Raw genomic sequence first — 15,434 nt, 5'->3', positions numbered from 1 at the left:
ATCTAAAGTTACGCACAAATCAAGAATTTTGTGCGCTCAATCGGGGTGAGTCTATTTTCTCTCCATAAAAAGACTCCTCTGCGTCTTTAGCATGAACGAAAACTGCAGAGAAGACTAAAAGCTGGGTGTAGGCGGGCCGAGGGTCCAGCAGACGTGAAAAGTCAGGTTCTCACACACAACGGTGAGGACCTTTAATGGGATTAGAGCTCCAGCAGGTTCTGGGAGTGTTTGCGTGACTGTTGGAAGCAGAAAAGGGCGGGAATGTGCTGGTATGACGGAGCGATGGCGCTCCACAGGCTGACAGCCTAATTCCAGCCCCTCTCCCTACAACTCTGTGTGTGTTTGTGTGCTTATGACTTGTATGACAGGAAGACAACAATTTGGCCTCATTTGGCTTTATAGAGACCAGAACTCCAAACTCCTGGTTGGTCCTGAAGGTGGAGTGAAAGCTGCAGGTTTGGAAGAGACCGGCTTTTTCAAATCCCTTCATCGCAGGAACTCGTGCGAGATGGTCTGTTTGGAAGAAGGCTATTCTAACCACTGAAATCGATGCCCTTGTGCACAAACATGTCCAAACACTGAGCTGTGCACACAAACACAGGCAGACGCTGCGCCTCACACACTCGCAGGCCTTCCAACATCTGGTTATAATTACCAAAACGGCGGAAAGGCGAGCAACAGCTTTTGTTGCCTCTGGTCCTTCGGGGGTGGCGTTTGTGTGTGTTTGTGTGTTGGTTTGGTGGAGCAAGAACAAATGGGAGCATTATTAAGGCAGGGAAAGAGTGGGCGAAGGCGACACAGTTGTTTCACTACTATGTGATGATGCAGAAACTATGCTCCAGATGGGTATTGATTAGATTAACACACCGCTGGAAACACAAAAACGGGCCATTACCGCCATTTTCCAATGAAGAAACCGGCGTGACTAACCGCCGCGCACTTTGCGAGGACTATCACGCACACAAGCGACAAATACTTGAAGTAGACCGTGACTGTTTGCAGAATGACTCAAGCATACAGAAAAACAGCGACTTACCCCGATGCCTCCGCACGGTAACCTCACAAACACGGGATTCACCGAACCTGAGGGGGGCGACACACAAGACACAAGCGCACGGCTGAAACACAGGAAGTGGGGGAAAAAAAAGAGGTGACTCTGAGGTGAATGACCCCGAAAACAGAACATTTGACCTTCTGACCTTATCTGATCACAGGGGATGCTTGGATTTGATGAGGAAAAACTTCACTTTCTCCAACTTTCTTACGAGGGAAAGTCATTTTTTAGGAAAACTGTTTAGCCAAAATCATTTTAAACAAAACTAACCACAATTGCAATTACTTCAAATTATTCCCATAAGTTACTACTGATAAGGACTGTCTCATATATATTTATGTAGAAAAAAATCGATTTGGCGATATATCGCGATATTTCATTTGGCAATACTTTGAGCGATCTATAATGCAAATAAGACAGTATTTATTAATTATTTGTGAACAAACATAGTTCAATGTCTGACTTTTTTATTCCACCTAAACCCACAACTGCTAGTTAGCAGCACACCGCACCAAAACAAAAACTGATAAAAAATACAAGTGAGGCTGAATTTAGCAATATTAGAAATAATCAATCACACTTGTAGATCCTAATTAGTTAAGGCACATTTATTCTTTTATTTTATACTGAAAAATACTATGCTAGGGAAAACAGAGGTTCCCTTTCAGAAAATATATTTCTTAATTTACCAAAATAAAAGCACTATAAATTTGGTTGTGTAAAAGAAACTTGTATATGCGATACAGTTGCAGTGTTTAATGTTTATCATCACTAAAAAAAAAAGATTTTTTTCATTGTATTCCAAGTCCTACTTTAAAAAAAAAATGAAAAAAAGTAAAAAAAAAATCGTTCTGGCAAAGTCTTGGGATATATCACGATATGTATCGTGAGACACATATCGCGATTTATTTCATATGGCCAGACTCTTGTCTTACACATCCCTATTAGAAACTGCAATTACTGGAGCAATTTTTGCACCATTTAAAAAATATCTTTATTCTTCTAACTTTAAATGGAATCATTTTAAAGTTTAAGGAACATGAATCTTAAAGACCCTCTCAAATGAAAAGGGTGTTTTTAACTTGTTCTTGTGGCATTTATCTAATGATAAAAAGAAAATTAAAAATTAAGCAGTATTTTTTTATTCAAATTGTTGTGAAGAGGTAGCAGATTAAAAAAAAAAAAAGATTGTATTTGTGATATAGGACAATAAGCTGGGAGGGCCACAAGCTCATACCAATGAGGAGGGGAAGGGGGCGGGGTAGCCTCATGCCAACAGTCCGACTCTGAAGAAACTATGTCCTAGAAAACGGGTCGGAGTTCTTGATTTTGGCATTTTTTACCTGCTCACTGAAGGTTGGCTACTGGTAGAAAATAAAGGTTATTTCAAAGAAGTTTAAAAAAGTTAAAACTCACAGGTTCATTTCACATCTTAAAGCACCTCTTTAGTTCTCTTTAGCTTCAACCTTTCGCTCTGACACGGTTTAAATATTAAAGCAGACTCTTCCAGCAGGTGCTGCAGACTCGAGGGGGTTTACATGATGAAGAGTTTGAGGTTGCAGACTTCACGGCGGTTTCGGTCCACAGTTAGAAACTGCACAGTTTGGTGGTTTTAACAGAAAAGCACATCTGGAACAAGCGTGTTCCTGTGATGCATGTCTTACAGTCTAGTCTCTGTCTCAGAGGGTTGGTTCCATACAGCTGGACGTGGGCTTCAGAGTGCACGGTCTGCAACTCCTCTGGAGAGGCTTTCCGACCACGGATGACCTGCAGAAACAGACGAGATCCAAACAGTTTAAATAGATATATTTAAGGTGAAAACGACATAAGTATATGTGAAGTTAAAGGAAAAAGAAAAGCTAAATAAGTGTGAATGACTTAAGCAAAGCACACAAAAAGGGAAAAAAAGGAAATAGAATAATAGAATAACATCGCCCTCTATTGATTATTTTAGTTAACTACAACTAAAATTTCAAACAAAAACAAAAATTGTTCAGATTTTTGCTATTAAAAATCAAACTCATTTACTAACAATCAGCATACAATTTAGTATAAACAGGGAAATGTGTGTCAAAGCATTTAAATTACTTAAATGTATTTTTTATTTGCAAATATTTCTCTTAGAGGACAAAAACTTGGAATCAAAAGGCTTTTATTTTGAAGGTGCGTTTATTTTCACATAATGAAAAAAGTTGAGGACACAAACAACACTTTTAATTATTTGAACAAATTAAGCATTTATTGAAGTTTTACTGTAAATTTACTGTAAAACTATATTTTTCTACATTTTTTTGTTTTTTAAACGATGCTGTCAGGGTGGAGTTTGTCTTTATTAGGCCAAAATAAGAGTGTTCAAATCCAAGAAAAGGTTTTTCCACTCTTCTCTTTAGATTAAGTTTCCTCTTCATCATTTTTCTCAGTTTAACTACATTAACTACAGATTTTTGGCTCTCTGCACATCTTTGGTTTGTTAAACTAATATGTTTTTTTGTGGTTTGGAAGTCATGTGATCTGTAAATCAGAGGATGTTGTTTCAGTGCAATCAAAGGTTTCATCCAGGACTCGCTTTACATCCGTTATACAAGCATCCCAGTGTAAACAGGAGAGTAAAAGTGGGCGTGGCTCTATGTTCTATGTGAACAGAACAAAGAAGCTCAGAAGTTTGATAGAGGAATTTTATTTTTTACAGTAATCTAATTTAATAAGGAAGTGATAAAAAAAAAATTGAAAAGCAAACTTTTTTTAAACGATTTTACCAGTTTAGTCGTCATCCATTAGAGCAAGAGAGGAAGTGAGGGTATATCCCAGGCCACAAAAATAAAACAACAACAAAAAAAACTTCTGAATATCTTTTCGTCCATTTTATTTTCAGAATTTCTCGTTTTATTCCTGATCGATTTTCAGCTGGACTTTCTGGAGGTCTGTGCTCAGAAAGTCCTCATCCTCGCCGATACAACTCTTGGAGAACGTCCAGCTGGACATCCTCTGACATCCAAGTGCCATGCTCTGCTAGCAGATGTGGGGTTTTGCTTCCTCCTAAACTTCAGAAAGCATTCAGAGATTCCTAATTCATGGGTTTAGCTGCCAATGTGGATTATTTTTCTTGACAAACACTGAAAAAGATCCTTGAAAAGAACTCACACTGAACATTTCTGTTGTTGGTAAACACACAAGTCCAAATCAACAAGCTATTCAAGCAAAAATTAATCAATTTAATTCAGTATAATTGTCTGGTTCACTTTAGAATCTGCTTTTAATAATAAAATATATGATTTTATTGTGTATATTTTTGCAGAGCGTTTGGAGCTGATCATTTTAAAAGTAGCACACATGTCAAAAAAAGCTTTGAAAAAAAGGTTCTCATCAAGTGAGGGGACACTTTTGGACAATAAAAGTGTAGTTTTGAAGGTATTATGACCGTATTACCTCACAGTGTGCCCTGAGGCCCGTTTCCTGAAGCCGGGACCAGATACTCTGAATGCGACCGGCGTGTTCTGGATGAATCGTAGAGTTTCCACAGATGCACTGGTGCTTCTGCATCAAAGAGTCGTAGACCAGACCTGCAGAAGTCACAAACTCCTACATGACAAATCTATGAACCGTTGGTGCAAATACAACAGGAACGGTAAGCTGACCTGTGGTGAACCTGTGCTTGACCGGTGACTCCTGGACCGTCATGGGGAGGGAGGCAGAGGCTGGAGACGACTGCGTCCTGAACAGAGGACGTTTCCCTGGTAAGCTGGAGTCTTCTATGGAGGCCCGGTAGCTTCTGAGCTGATGGATCCGCTGTTGCTCCAGAAGAATGGTCTGCTGCTCACACAAAAACACACGAGGACAACATGAACCATGTGCAGTACCTATGCACACCAGCAGAGGGCAACACATCCATACATGACAACTTTCAAAGACTTTTCTTTTATATATGCAAGAACTGCTGCCCAAACCACTTGACATTTTCTCTAATAAAGAATAAATCAGTAATAAAAAATCTATTAAAAATAGAAATAAATTGCTTAAGATTTACTTCCATATGTTAGAACGTTCGTTTACATAATTCTTATGATTAAATTGCACACCCACACTACCCTTAAATCAATAGTAATGTTTACAATTTGTATAAACCATGTAAAATTTACCAAAATGCGTCAAATTTTTGAACAAAAACAAAATAAAGTCACCAAAAATCAAATGAAGAAATAGCCAACAAATGTATTAGCATGAATATAACATATGTTTACATTTAAAAAATAGATTTTTTTTATTGGGTTACAGTATTTTTTAGGACAATATTTATGTGTCTTGTATATGTAATTTAAAAACCTCTAAAAACATTGAAAAATAATTGCAAAATATGGTGTTCTTTGCCAAAGCACACAAATAGGGAATATATTTACCTTTGGTTGACTCAAATGAATAGAAATAAGGTACTATTTACACACAACTAAAAAAAAAAAGCTCAAATAAACTAAATGCAAATATTTTTAATGATTATTTGTGGGTAATATTAATGGATATTTTTTTCATAATTTATTATATTAAAAATGTCTTAGTCAGCATTGCATGAAGTCACAGTCTGAACCTGTTTGCACTGCTGCACCACTCAGGTGGGCGTGTCTGGCCACACTGCAGCACGGGCGCTATAGCTACAGGAGAGCTGATTGAACACGGCTGAGCGCACGGCAGAGATGGGTTGCACTAGGACACGGTGCCCTGAATGTGCGAGAGCTGTAAAGATTAAAATGCCTTTCAAAGAGACAAATAACACTAAATTGGAGGCTTGAAGGGTTTTATAACAAAGCGTATTTGTGTAGTGCACTTTGTTTTGTGATGCGTGTTTTGTGTTCGGCTGTGCAGGAACATCTGCACTGCTGTTACATGTGACAGGAATACAGAATACAGGAGGAATTATGTCATAAACCGAGCCGATCAGGCGGTTTGGGAAACAGCTGGAAAGAGAAGAGCAGAGTTTTACGCAGTAGTTCACTGCTCCATCTGTCACTGCTACGGTTAGCACGACCACCACGTTTGTAAACCTCTAAAATGCCATCAAATTAACTAGTTATTGCTAGTTTGCACCATCAGGCATGTTGATTAAAGATTATAAATCAGAAGACTATATATATTATTTATAAATGAGCATTTCCTGGAATATGTGTTTTTTAAATGGTGGATTTATGGGAAGAAAGCAACATCTGGAGGATTTGGAAAGCTGCAAATAGAAAAACGTACACACATTGTGTTGGACAAAGTTAACATAAATGCAAAACTCTTAAAATAAGCTTGAAGAAGGTCAAAAAGTTTGTTGCAGACATAAAAACAATAACTTCAATATAAGTGAAACAAACTGTAGAGAAATAAAAAGACAAATAAATCAGTTAAATACCATCAAAGTATGCTTATTAAAAAAAGATAAATGCTAAATAAGTTAAACCAACTTGGTGGGTAAACGGAGATTTGCAGAGTAATTTGAGATGATAAAACTATAAAAAATTAAATGTTGAAAAAAGGAGCTTCAACTAAATCTGCCCGTTTCATAACGATTTGAATACAGAAATACATTTTTTAATATTAGTTTTTTTCTAAACACTGTAAAAATACACCTGATGAAATAAGTAAAAAACATTGAAAGATTTTTTTCAAACATGCCAAAAAATCTGCCTGACAATATAATATAAGATTTCTCAAACAAAGATTATTTTTCTGTTGAAAAGCTTTTTTTAATACAAATTTTGTTTAATTTAAGACGTATATTAAAACTCTTTATCCTGAAACAAGTCATTTTCTTCCTTAAGATTCAGTTTTTCAGTCAATCATGAGTAAAATGCCACAAGAGTATTTTAAAAACACCAAAAACAATTTTTATTTCAGTTTGCGAAATGCTAAATTTTAAAACTAACTGTAGAAAAATCTGATTGACATAGTTGTGTGTTTGGCAGCATCAGATGAAACCCATGACCGCGATCTTCCATTACCTGTTTGAACAGGAAGTCCTGCTCCGAGTGTCTGTCCCTCTGCTCCCCGTCTTCCTGCTCTTCAGGATCTGGCGGCTCCTGCTTGATGGCCCTTAGCAACCTCGTCTCCTGCACCGGAGCAGAGGAAGGCGACGACGAAGACGAGGAAAGTCCCTGGTGTTCCCTGAGCTCCTCTTCTGTCTCCTCCGGGTGGCTCTGGTGTTGCCTGCCGGGCACCGAGGCGCCGGAGACCACAGCCGAGGCGGGGTCCCCGGGCTTGGACATGATCTGAGGGGAGACCGGTTGGTCCATTATTTCAATTTTAAAACTTTACGTGCAAGAGGAAAAAAAAAAAGTTGATTACTGCTACAAAAACAAATTACAAGGGAAGGAGAATCCCTTGAGTCCACAAAAGAACAGCAATCATTGCCTCAGACGGTGACGCAGGAGGCAAGACAACTGGCCTCTCTTTAACAGCTGCGTGTCCGCCAACAATGTTTTCATTCCAAAAATAGCTGCCTGGTTCAGGCTAAGTACAAAAACAATGTAAAAGACCTCAAGTTTAACCAAACAACAACCAGTTCCACGGACTTGTACACACAGATAAACCTGGTCTGCACTCTGGACTCAGAAGGCCAGAAATAAACTGGTAGAAACGCTTGTTTATGAGGCCTTTTCCTGGAGAAATCCACAAGAGGGCTCCCCAGATTGTATCATAAAAATGAGCTTATGGGACAGCGATAATAAACATGATGGAGGAGGTTTAGTCGAGATGTACATCGTGACCCGATTTCCTGACGGTTTGAAGGCAGAATGACACGAAACTTCAGGGAAGAAAACACTGATCTTCAAAATGAAGGGTGAAAAGTGACTTTTCAAAATAAAGTTCCAAACAAACAAAACAACCAGATTCCTAATTAAAAGCATGCGTAGTTGTGTCCTAAGTGGCTACTAATTTGCTTAAAACCCCTGACAGGATCTCTGTGACTCTGTAATTCATATTGTAAAGTCGGCCCAGCATGAACCTGTGGGTGAAAGGGAAAACCGAGCCGAGGGCGAGAGTGGAAAAGACCAGAGGAATCGTCGAGGGGCGACCGCTGTAATCTTGTTGTGGCAGCTGTCCCTGTCGTTGTCGTCAAAGAGCTCAACCTTGGTGTGCAGGTCATGATTGGACGGCACCAACACACAGAAACACACACAAGCGCGCACAGGCGCACACTTGGCTGGCATGCTGCCCAGGGAACAGTCCATTGACGTCAGAGAGCGCGCTCTTGCCTCATCCCAGTCCCCCTTCTCCAAACACACTCCAAACACTCAACCCCCTTCTGCTGCACTGTTTCTCACTGTTCCGTTCTTTTCACGTTTCGCTCCCTCTCCCTCTTTTAATTCTTCTTTAAAAAGGAAATGAAGCATACAGGCACTAAATAAGCCTGGTAAATCAGTTGGAAGGAGAGAAGTCTAGTGGGACATCTAGTGGGAAGCGGATGTGATTGGAGACGCAGATACCCGACACTTGTTGACTCGCTGGATCTGTGTCGCACACATGAACATCCACCGTGTCATGTGAGCGGATCAGGTAATCTGGTTTGGAACTGTAACAGCACCACAACTTTTACTCCTCTCTATTTGTACTTATTTGAGTCTTTTAGCCTCAATATGTCAAAGATTTCTGGATTGTGTTAAAGTCCTCCTCTGATGAAAATCATGTTTTTCGACTTTTTAACACCTCAGCTCCAAAAGCCACGCCCCCTCAGAGGAGATTTTGGAAACAGAGGCTTCAGATCAACATGAAAAATGGCTTGTAAGACATTTAGGCTGTGTGAATTTGGTTAAAAACTTTATAATCATAATTAAAACACTACTGGGAACATTTTTTTTAAATAACAAAAAAAAAAAAAAAAAAGGTCGGAAAAGCTCCACTTTCACTCCCGACTGAACTTATTATAGTCAAGTAAAGGAAAATGTCTTCAACAAATAATCTACATGATGGTACCTAGAACTAAGGGGACAACTTTATATAAGAATATTTCTTATCCATGAGTACATACTGCAGCGTTAGCTCTGACAACTTAGCCAAAACAAAACATTTTGTGCATCAACATATTTTCTGTGAAATTCCTGATCATAGTTTTTAGGAAGTAATTACAATTGTTGTATGGTCCGATGGCGCTAGGCGCCACGGCTGAGGCAAATGCAACGGTGGGAATATAACTTACGGGCAACTTATTATCTGCAGCTTTTTTGGGAAAAGTGCCTCAACGATCCCAGGACTTTAATCCCTTATTCCATAGTTTATTGTGATTATTTCTTGATCTGGTCTTGCGATTCCTTTGCTCCCCCTAGTGGCGGAATTGTGCATTGCAGTCATTTCTTTAAAGAACCATAGTTCGTCACAGGAAAGGGCTAGAACTTTTTTTCTCTTCACGACTGGGTCAGATTAAACCATCTGGTGGGCTGTATGTGTGACACCCTAATTCTAGAGCAAATCATCTGGTGAATTTCTGTCAATCAAAAGACCACGCCCCCATTTGTTGCATTACTTGGGGCTGTACTGTTGTCATGGATATCTAACAGGGTGACTGCTGGGTTGGTGTAACCAATAGGAGCTGTGAATAAATGGAGTTGATCTAAAATCCAAACTGCGACCTTTAAAATAAGAACAAAGTGATCATGTGACCCAGTGAACTGTAATGTTCTGAGATTCCCTGAAGAGTTTCTATAGTTGCTTCCATCTTGGCTGCTGATCTGGTCATTGAACTCTTACTTTCCGTACTTTAGGAAAATAAAAAAATCTTTTTTTGTTTCTATTCTTGTGGATGAATTTCTTGAGACTTAGTATGTGTATGTGCTTTTTTTCAATCGCAATTTAGCAAGAATCACAAATGTGGATTAATTCTAAATATGTGAACAAAAAAGTCAATTTTTCTACAACCGCATCATGAAATGTGATTTTCCTAAATCCATTAATCTAGCGTTTACCTTTGTCCAAACTGAATTCCAACTATCACTTTCTGAAAGGAAACAACACAATTGATTAAAACCAAAGATGAAGTTATATATGGGGTCTATTGTTTCCTGATGTTTAGACCGTGGTGTTAATGATGTTTATGCTCGGTAACCAGAGGAATGTCTGTTGTAAATGTGTTAATGAGTTATTTGAATCAATGCTTTAGGAATGGAATTTTGTTTTACACATGCTCCATACATTGAAAGTATGCGTCCGTAATTAGAGGCGCCCATTGTTGATTTGTAAACATTCCTCTTGAATTGAAACTGTTAAAAACATTTGAACAGAGATTGCATTCACAGCACGCTTACAAGCCAATGTTTTTTTTATACATGTTCAGGGATTTTGACAAATACGATAAAGCATCAGTGATTTTTATTCTTTCCTTCAAAAACTCCTCAGAATCATAGAACAAAATGTGAACTCTAGAAACAAAGCAGTTTACAGAGAAAATCTACCAGATAGCAGGCATCATCTGCTACATTTTCAACAGCGACTCCTTCTCTAGAAATGGAGAGACTATCTCCATCACATGGCAAGCACACACTTCCACGGGGATGAGTCACGATTCCTGTGTGAACATATTTGGAGGCAGCTTCCTCCTGTTCAAAGTTGCCAGGGCGACAGGATGAAGCGGGGACACTTTGACACCAACAATCAAATCTGGCCTCAAATATTAAAAATGTGAGGGAATCCTCTGCTGGGCAAACATTTTCCAAACCAACAGGTTATATGAACCCCACCCTGCTGAATTAAATAAACGCCGAGGATGAGACATGGAGATACCTTGTTGATGAGGTGCTGCTGCTGCTGTTGGAAAAGTTGCTTGTGCTTCTCCAGGAACTGCTGGTGCTGCTGCTGGACCACCAGCTGCTGCAGGGCCTGCGCCTGTCCGCACGGCTGCTGGGGCAGGGGGGCTGACTGGGTCCTCCCCAGGGGACGGTGGCCCCGCACCAGCTTGGATACAGTCGGGGACGGTAGTGGGAGTCCAGCCAGGCCGACTACAACAAACACAGAGCAGTTTAGAGATCCACTCCAGACATCTTTTGATCCAATTTGAGATTTTATTTTCTTGTATTTGTTTCATTGCATTCTTATTTATTGCAGACTGCTTTTTGTAATTTTATACTGTTTTTAATTTATTTCATAGGCAGCCGCCTAGGTTGCCACTAGCCAGTGCCAACCCCGATCTTCTGAATAATTGTGCAAATGTTGCGCTAATACAGTGTTTTGTAAAGCTAAATATGGTTACACTAGTGAAGTATCCACAAATTCAGAAATAAATCATTACTATGATTTGCTTTTATATTTTCTTGGTCCTATGAATTGTTAAGCAAATTTTTCACCATATTGCAACCTTTTTAGAATTTTCTCTTCTTTATTATGTATTTTTTTGGCATCTGCAACTTATACTTTGAGTGAATTGTAGTCCGAAAAATTCAGCACATGGATCTAGTCGTCCTATAAGTGGATGCATTCAAACGGAGTGAAACAGAGGCTCGCCCAACACATTTTCTACGTCCAAAATACAATATTTTTCAAATTTCATTTTTTTGTCTCTTCCTGATTCACAACAACTTGAATGAAGAAACACTCAAAAGTGCAATTTAAGGCTAAAATGTATTTAAATATGACCTCCATGATCAGAAAAACACCAAAAAACCCTATTCTCATCTTTAATGTTTATACTCAGTGATGATGACTGAATGAAGCAAACGCGATACTATTTCCATGATGAATTCTTAGAGCCAACAGGACATGAATAACACTTTTCACATGCAGCTTGTGCAGAAATAATTGAGAGCAAGCGAGAACACTCTTGAGCTCGAATGAATTTGGAAGAGTTTAGCAGCAAATGTGGTTCCGTCTGTGTTCACTCCTGGGTGGAAAATAATGACTTGGCTAAAAGGAGCTTTGTAATGTCTTCAACATGGTGAAGTGAGGAGACGAAACCCAGCTTAAGAGTTTGATGTGAATAGAAGTCACACGACGGCATGTTTTACAGAGACATCTCGGCATGGCATCTCACTGCGCTGTAACCGCCGAGGACTCAAAAAAAGAAGACTTAAATGGATGATTTGCCAATTAGAATTACAAAAATTGGTTTTGCATGAATAACATACAAACTCTAGGGAAAACTTGAATCTAAAAGTGTCTGGAGTTCACATTTATATAAAAGTTTGTATGCCAAAATGATTTTTTTTGCTTCCAGTCAATCACAAATGTTTTTATCGGTTGTCAATCCCTCACTAAACTGTATTTCTAGACTGCATCTGTGAGTGAAACATTCTAAAGACGCTGTCTAAAAATGTCTTCCTACATTTTTATGCTTTCACTTTGCATCACAGAAGTAAAACGAATGTTCTTCAAGTCATCCAGAACTTTCACAGCTAATCCCATCTCAGAAATGTTAAAAAGTCGCTGCAGCTGCTGGTTTCGCTCAGAGAAATCTGCTGTGGGGCTGGCCACTACAGAAACCAAATCTTTGGAGCCAAAATATAAGAATGTGTAATTCCAAACCCTGATGTTGTGGGATTGCCACAAAATCCAAATGAAAACAGAACCATATTTTCACACAAATAACACTGTGGAGCAGAGAAGAGACAACACAGCATTTTCACTCCACTGGTGTGTTTTGATGCACAAAAATAAACAGCAAAAATGTTAAATCACTAGTTATACTTATATTTTTGTTCTATTATCAGATACGCTCATGTTTCTGGAGTAAAAAATCCTAAAAAGGGATTCATGGATGGTACCATGGAACCATGGATGGTTCATTTTGGTCAGTGCTACATGTTTCAAGATTTTTATTATAAATGAAATAACCTACGAGAATTCTGAATGTCACGAATTGATAATAATCTTTTATTGTCAGCAGAATATGGCTCTAGTTTGAGCAGAGGAAAAACAGTTTGGTAAAGTAACGCACAAATACAAACGCCACCATGAGAAGGAATCGGGGGAGTCTTCAAGATTTCATGTCGCTGCCCAAAAACACACTTCATTGGTGAATTGACTTTAAATTGCCCCTAGGTGTGAATTTGAGTGTATCTGGGTCTGCGATTGTGGCCCTGCAACAGACTGGTGACCTGTCTAGAGTGTATCCTGCCTTCACCCATCAGTAGCTGGATTAGGCTCCAAGAGGGATAAAACAGGTGGAGAAAGTGGATGGATGGACGGATGATGGATGGATGGGCGGTTGGATGGATGGATGGACTGATGGATGAATGAATGGTTGATGGATGGATGGATGAACAGACAAATGAATAGATGGGAGAATGGACGGATGGATGGATGGATGGACGGATGGATAGATGGATGGATGGCAAGACAAATGGATAGATGGATGGATGGATGGATGGACAGATGGATGGATGGAAAGAGGGCTGGATGGATGGAAGGATGGATGGAGGGACTGACAGATGGATGAATGGACAGACAGATGGATAGATGGATGGATGGATGGATGGATGGATGGATGGATGGATGGATGGATGGATGGATGGACAGATAGATGGATAGATGGATGGATGGACAGATGGATGGATGGATGAATAAATGGATGGATGAATGGGTGGACGGATGCATTGATGGATGGAAGGATGGATGGACAGATGGATGGACAGATGGATAGACAGACAGATCGATGGATGGATGGATGGATGGATGGATGGATGGACAGACAGATGGATAGACGGATGGATGGATGAATGAATGGATGGATGGATGAATGAATGGATGGATGAATGAATGGATGGATGAATGAATGAATGGATGGATGGATGGATTAAGTGTAAAATGATCAAATAAAAGTTAAAATAAAAATAGAGGAGAGCCTGGAGCTGTTTGTTAAATGTGCTCATTTTTTAACATGTTACAAAAGTATCGGATCAGGACTTGGTATCAGTAGATTCTCTAAATGAATCTGAATTGGATCGGGATGAAGAAAGAACCCTGATGGATATATCTCCAGTTTTAAGCCGTCTGGGATCACAGAAATCTCCTTTGTCTCCACAGTTGTGGTAAAACTGTGTCATTTATGCATCGTCAGTGGATCACAGACGAGTTCATACCTGCAGATCATTAGAACCATGTTTTTTTTTATGGAAAAATTCACAGAAAAGAAGGAAAACATCTGAAGTCCCAGCAAAAAACTCTAAATTAAGACGGAAGAAGATTGGAGGCCAAAAAAACAAATCAAATGTTTTATAAACAAAGCTGGAGAAGAAGATAAAATCAGTTTAAGGAAGCAGGACTGACCCATTGGACTGTGGCTCTGCTCCAGCAGAACCACGTGTTGAAGGAGGGGGTTGTGACCAGCTGTGCCCCCTCCGGGCCCCTCCCTGTCCAGCGCCGAGGGTGCCAAGTAGGAAGGCAGGTGGGCGGTGGGAAGAAAAGGAGGGGTCAGCGGAATGCCCTGCTGCAACGCCGGCAGTGCCAGATGACTCTCGCCATCTTGGTGTCCCGACACCACCTACGAGGAGCGGGAGGGAGGCATGCGGAGGGAGGGGACAGAGGAAGACGGGTCAGATGTGACACGTGGGCAGCGAGATGGAGAGAGATGGAGAGAACGCCAGAGCGAGCCAAAAACGGGAAGGAGGACTAAGTGAAAAGCTCAAGTTCTCTGAATAAAGTCCTAAAATAAAACTTAGACTGACAGATTGGGGCATCATTTTGTTAACCCTTTAGCACCTGAAGCGTCACACAAAATCTTGAACATACTTTGACTTTACACGCCGCTTTTCTCTTTCAGAATCTGCTGGAATTACGTTAATCGTATAAACAATTAAAAAATTACAGCAAATTAAATTACATAAACACTAAAGCCTCTGGCAAGCCAAAAGTCATTTCAAATATAAAATATGAACCTGACAAACTGCAAATATTGTCTTTTTCATAAAACTTCCCATCGCCACCTCCTCTCTCACACTTTAACATCCCAGACTGTAAAGCTGTTTAAAAAGTGAATTTCCCAGTCGTTGGATCAATAAATCTCATCTCATCTCTTAAGTCAAACCTTAAACCCTAGTAGATGGTCAATTCTGATTTTTGGATCTCAAGTTTCATTCCTTTTACTGACTTTTATCTCTTTTCTTACAGATCTTTCTGAATTTCCACATGACTCAACAGCAGCTGATGGTCCTGATAATTAATAAATGAAATAAAGAGGCTAATTTCTCCCTCTTATTCTACTAATGACGTCAGCAGATTTCATTTTAATAACTAGTTACAATTTTGTAAGGAGGATATTTATTGTGTTAAATGTGCATCAAACTACATCAAATTTAAAGTTACCTTAATTTACTTGAAAGCAAAAACTCAAGAGATTTTTGTTCATAGTTCGAAATAAATTCAGACTTCAAGGCTTTAAATGAAAATGCGGAATGGAAAACCTTAGAATGGCTTAATATGTACCCAG

The 15,434-nt window shown here is 39.4% G+C and overlaps 1 protein-coding gene across 3 annotated transcripts in view; it reads right to left on the bottom strand.

Annotated features, from left to right (window-relative positions):
• hdac4 (histone deacetylase 4) overlaps positions 1 to 15,434 on the bottom strand; it is a 143,976-nt gene that overhangs the window by 29,441 nt on the left and 99,101 nt on the right. For all 3 annotated transcript variants that reach the window (XM_036209569.1, XM_036209570.1, XM_024286810.2), the window contains 7 exons: positions 14,276 to 14,489; positions 10,799 to 11,013; positions 7,027 to 7,293; positions 4,690 to 4,864; positions 4,481 to 4,614; positions 2,719 to 2,821; positions 1,037 to 1,083 (listed from right to left, as the gene is read on the bottom strand). In XM_036209569.1, coding sequence (XP_036065462.1) covers positions 1,037 to 1,083; positions 2,719 to 2,821; positions 4,481 to 4,614; positions 4,690 to 4,864; positions 7,027 to 7,293; positions 10,799 to 11,013; positions 14,276 to 14,489 — 1,155 coding nt within the window. The remainder of the gene's footprint in view (positions 1 to 1,036; positions 1,084 to 2,718; positions 2,822 to 4,480; positions 4,615 to 4,689; positions 4,865 to 7,026; positions 7,294 to 10,798; positions 11,014 to 14,275; positions 14,490 to 15,434) is intronic.

Source organism: Oryzias melastigma, linkage group LG21, assembly GCF_002922805.2.
Source record: "Oryzias melastigma strain HK-1 linkage group LG21, ASM292280v2, whole genome shotgun sequence".
In the NCBI taxonomy this organism is placed as follows: Eukaryota; Metazoa; Chordata; class Actinopteri; order Beloniformes; family Adrianichthyidae; genus Oryzias; species Oryzias melastigma.
Note: the sequence above shows the minus strand (reverse complement) of the source record. Positions and strands in the feature narration are given on the sequence as shown.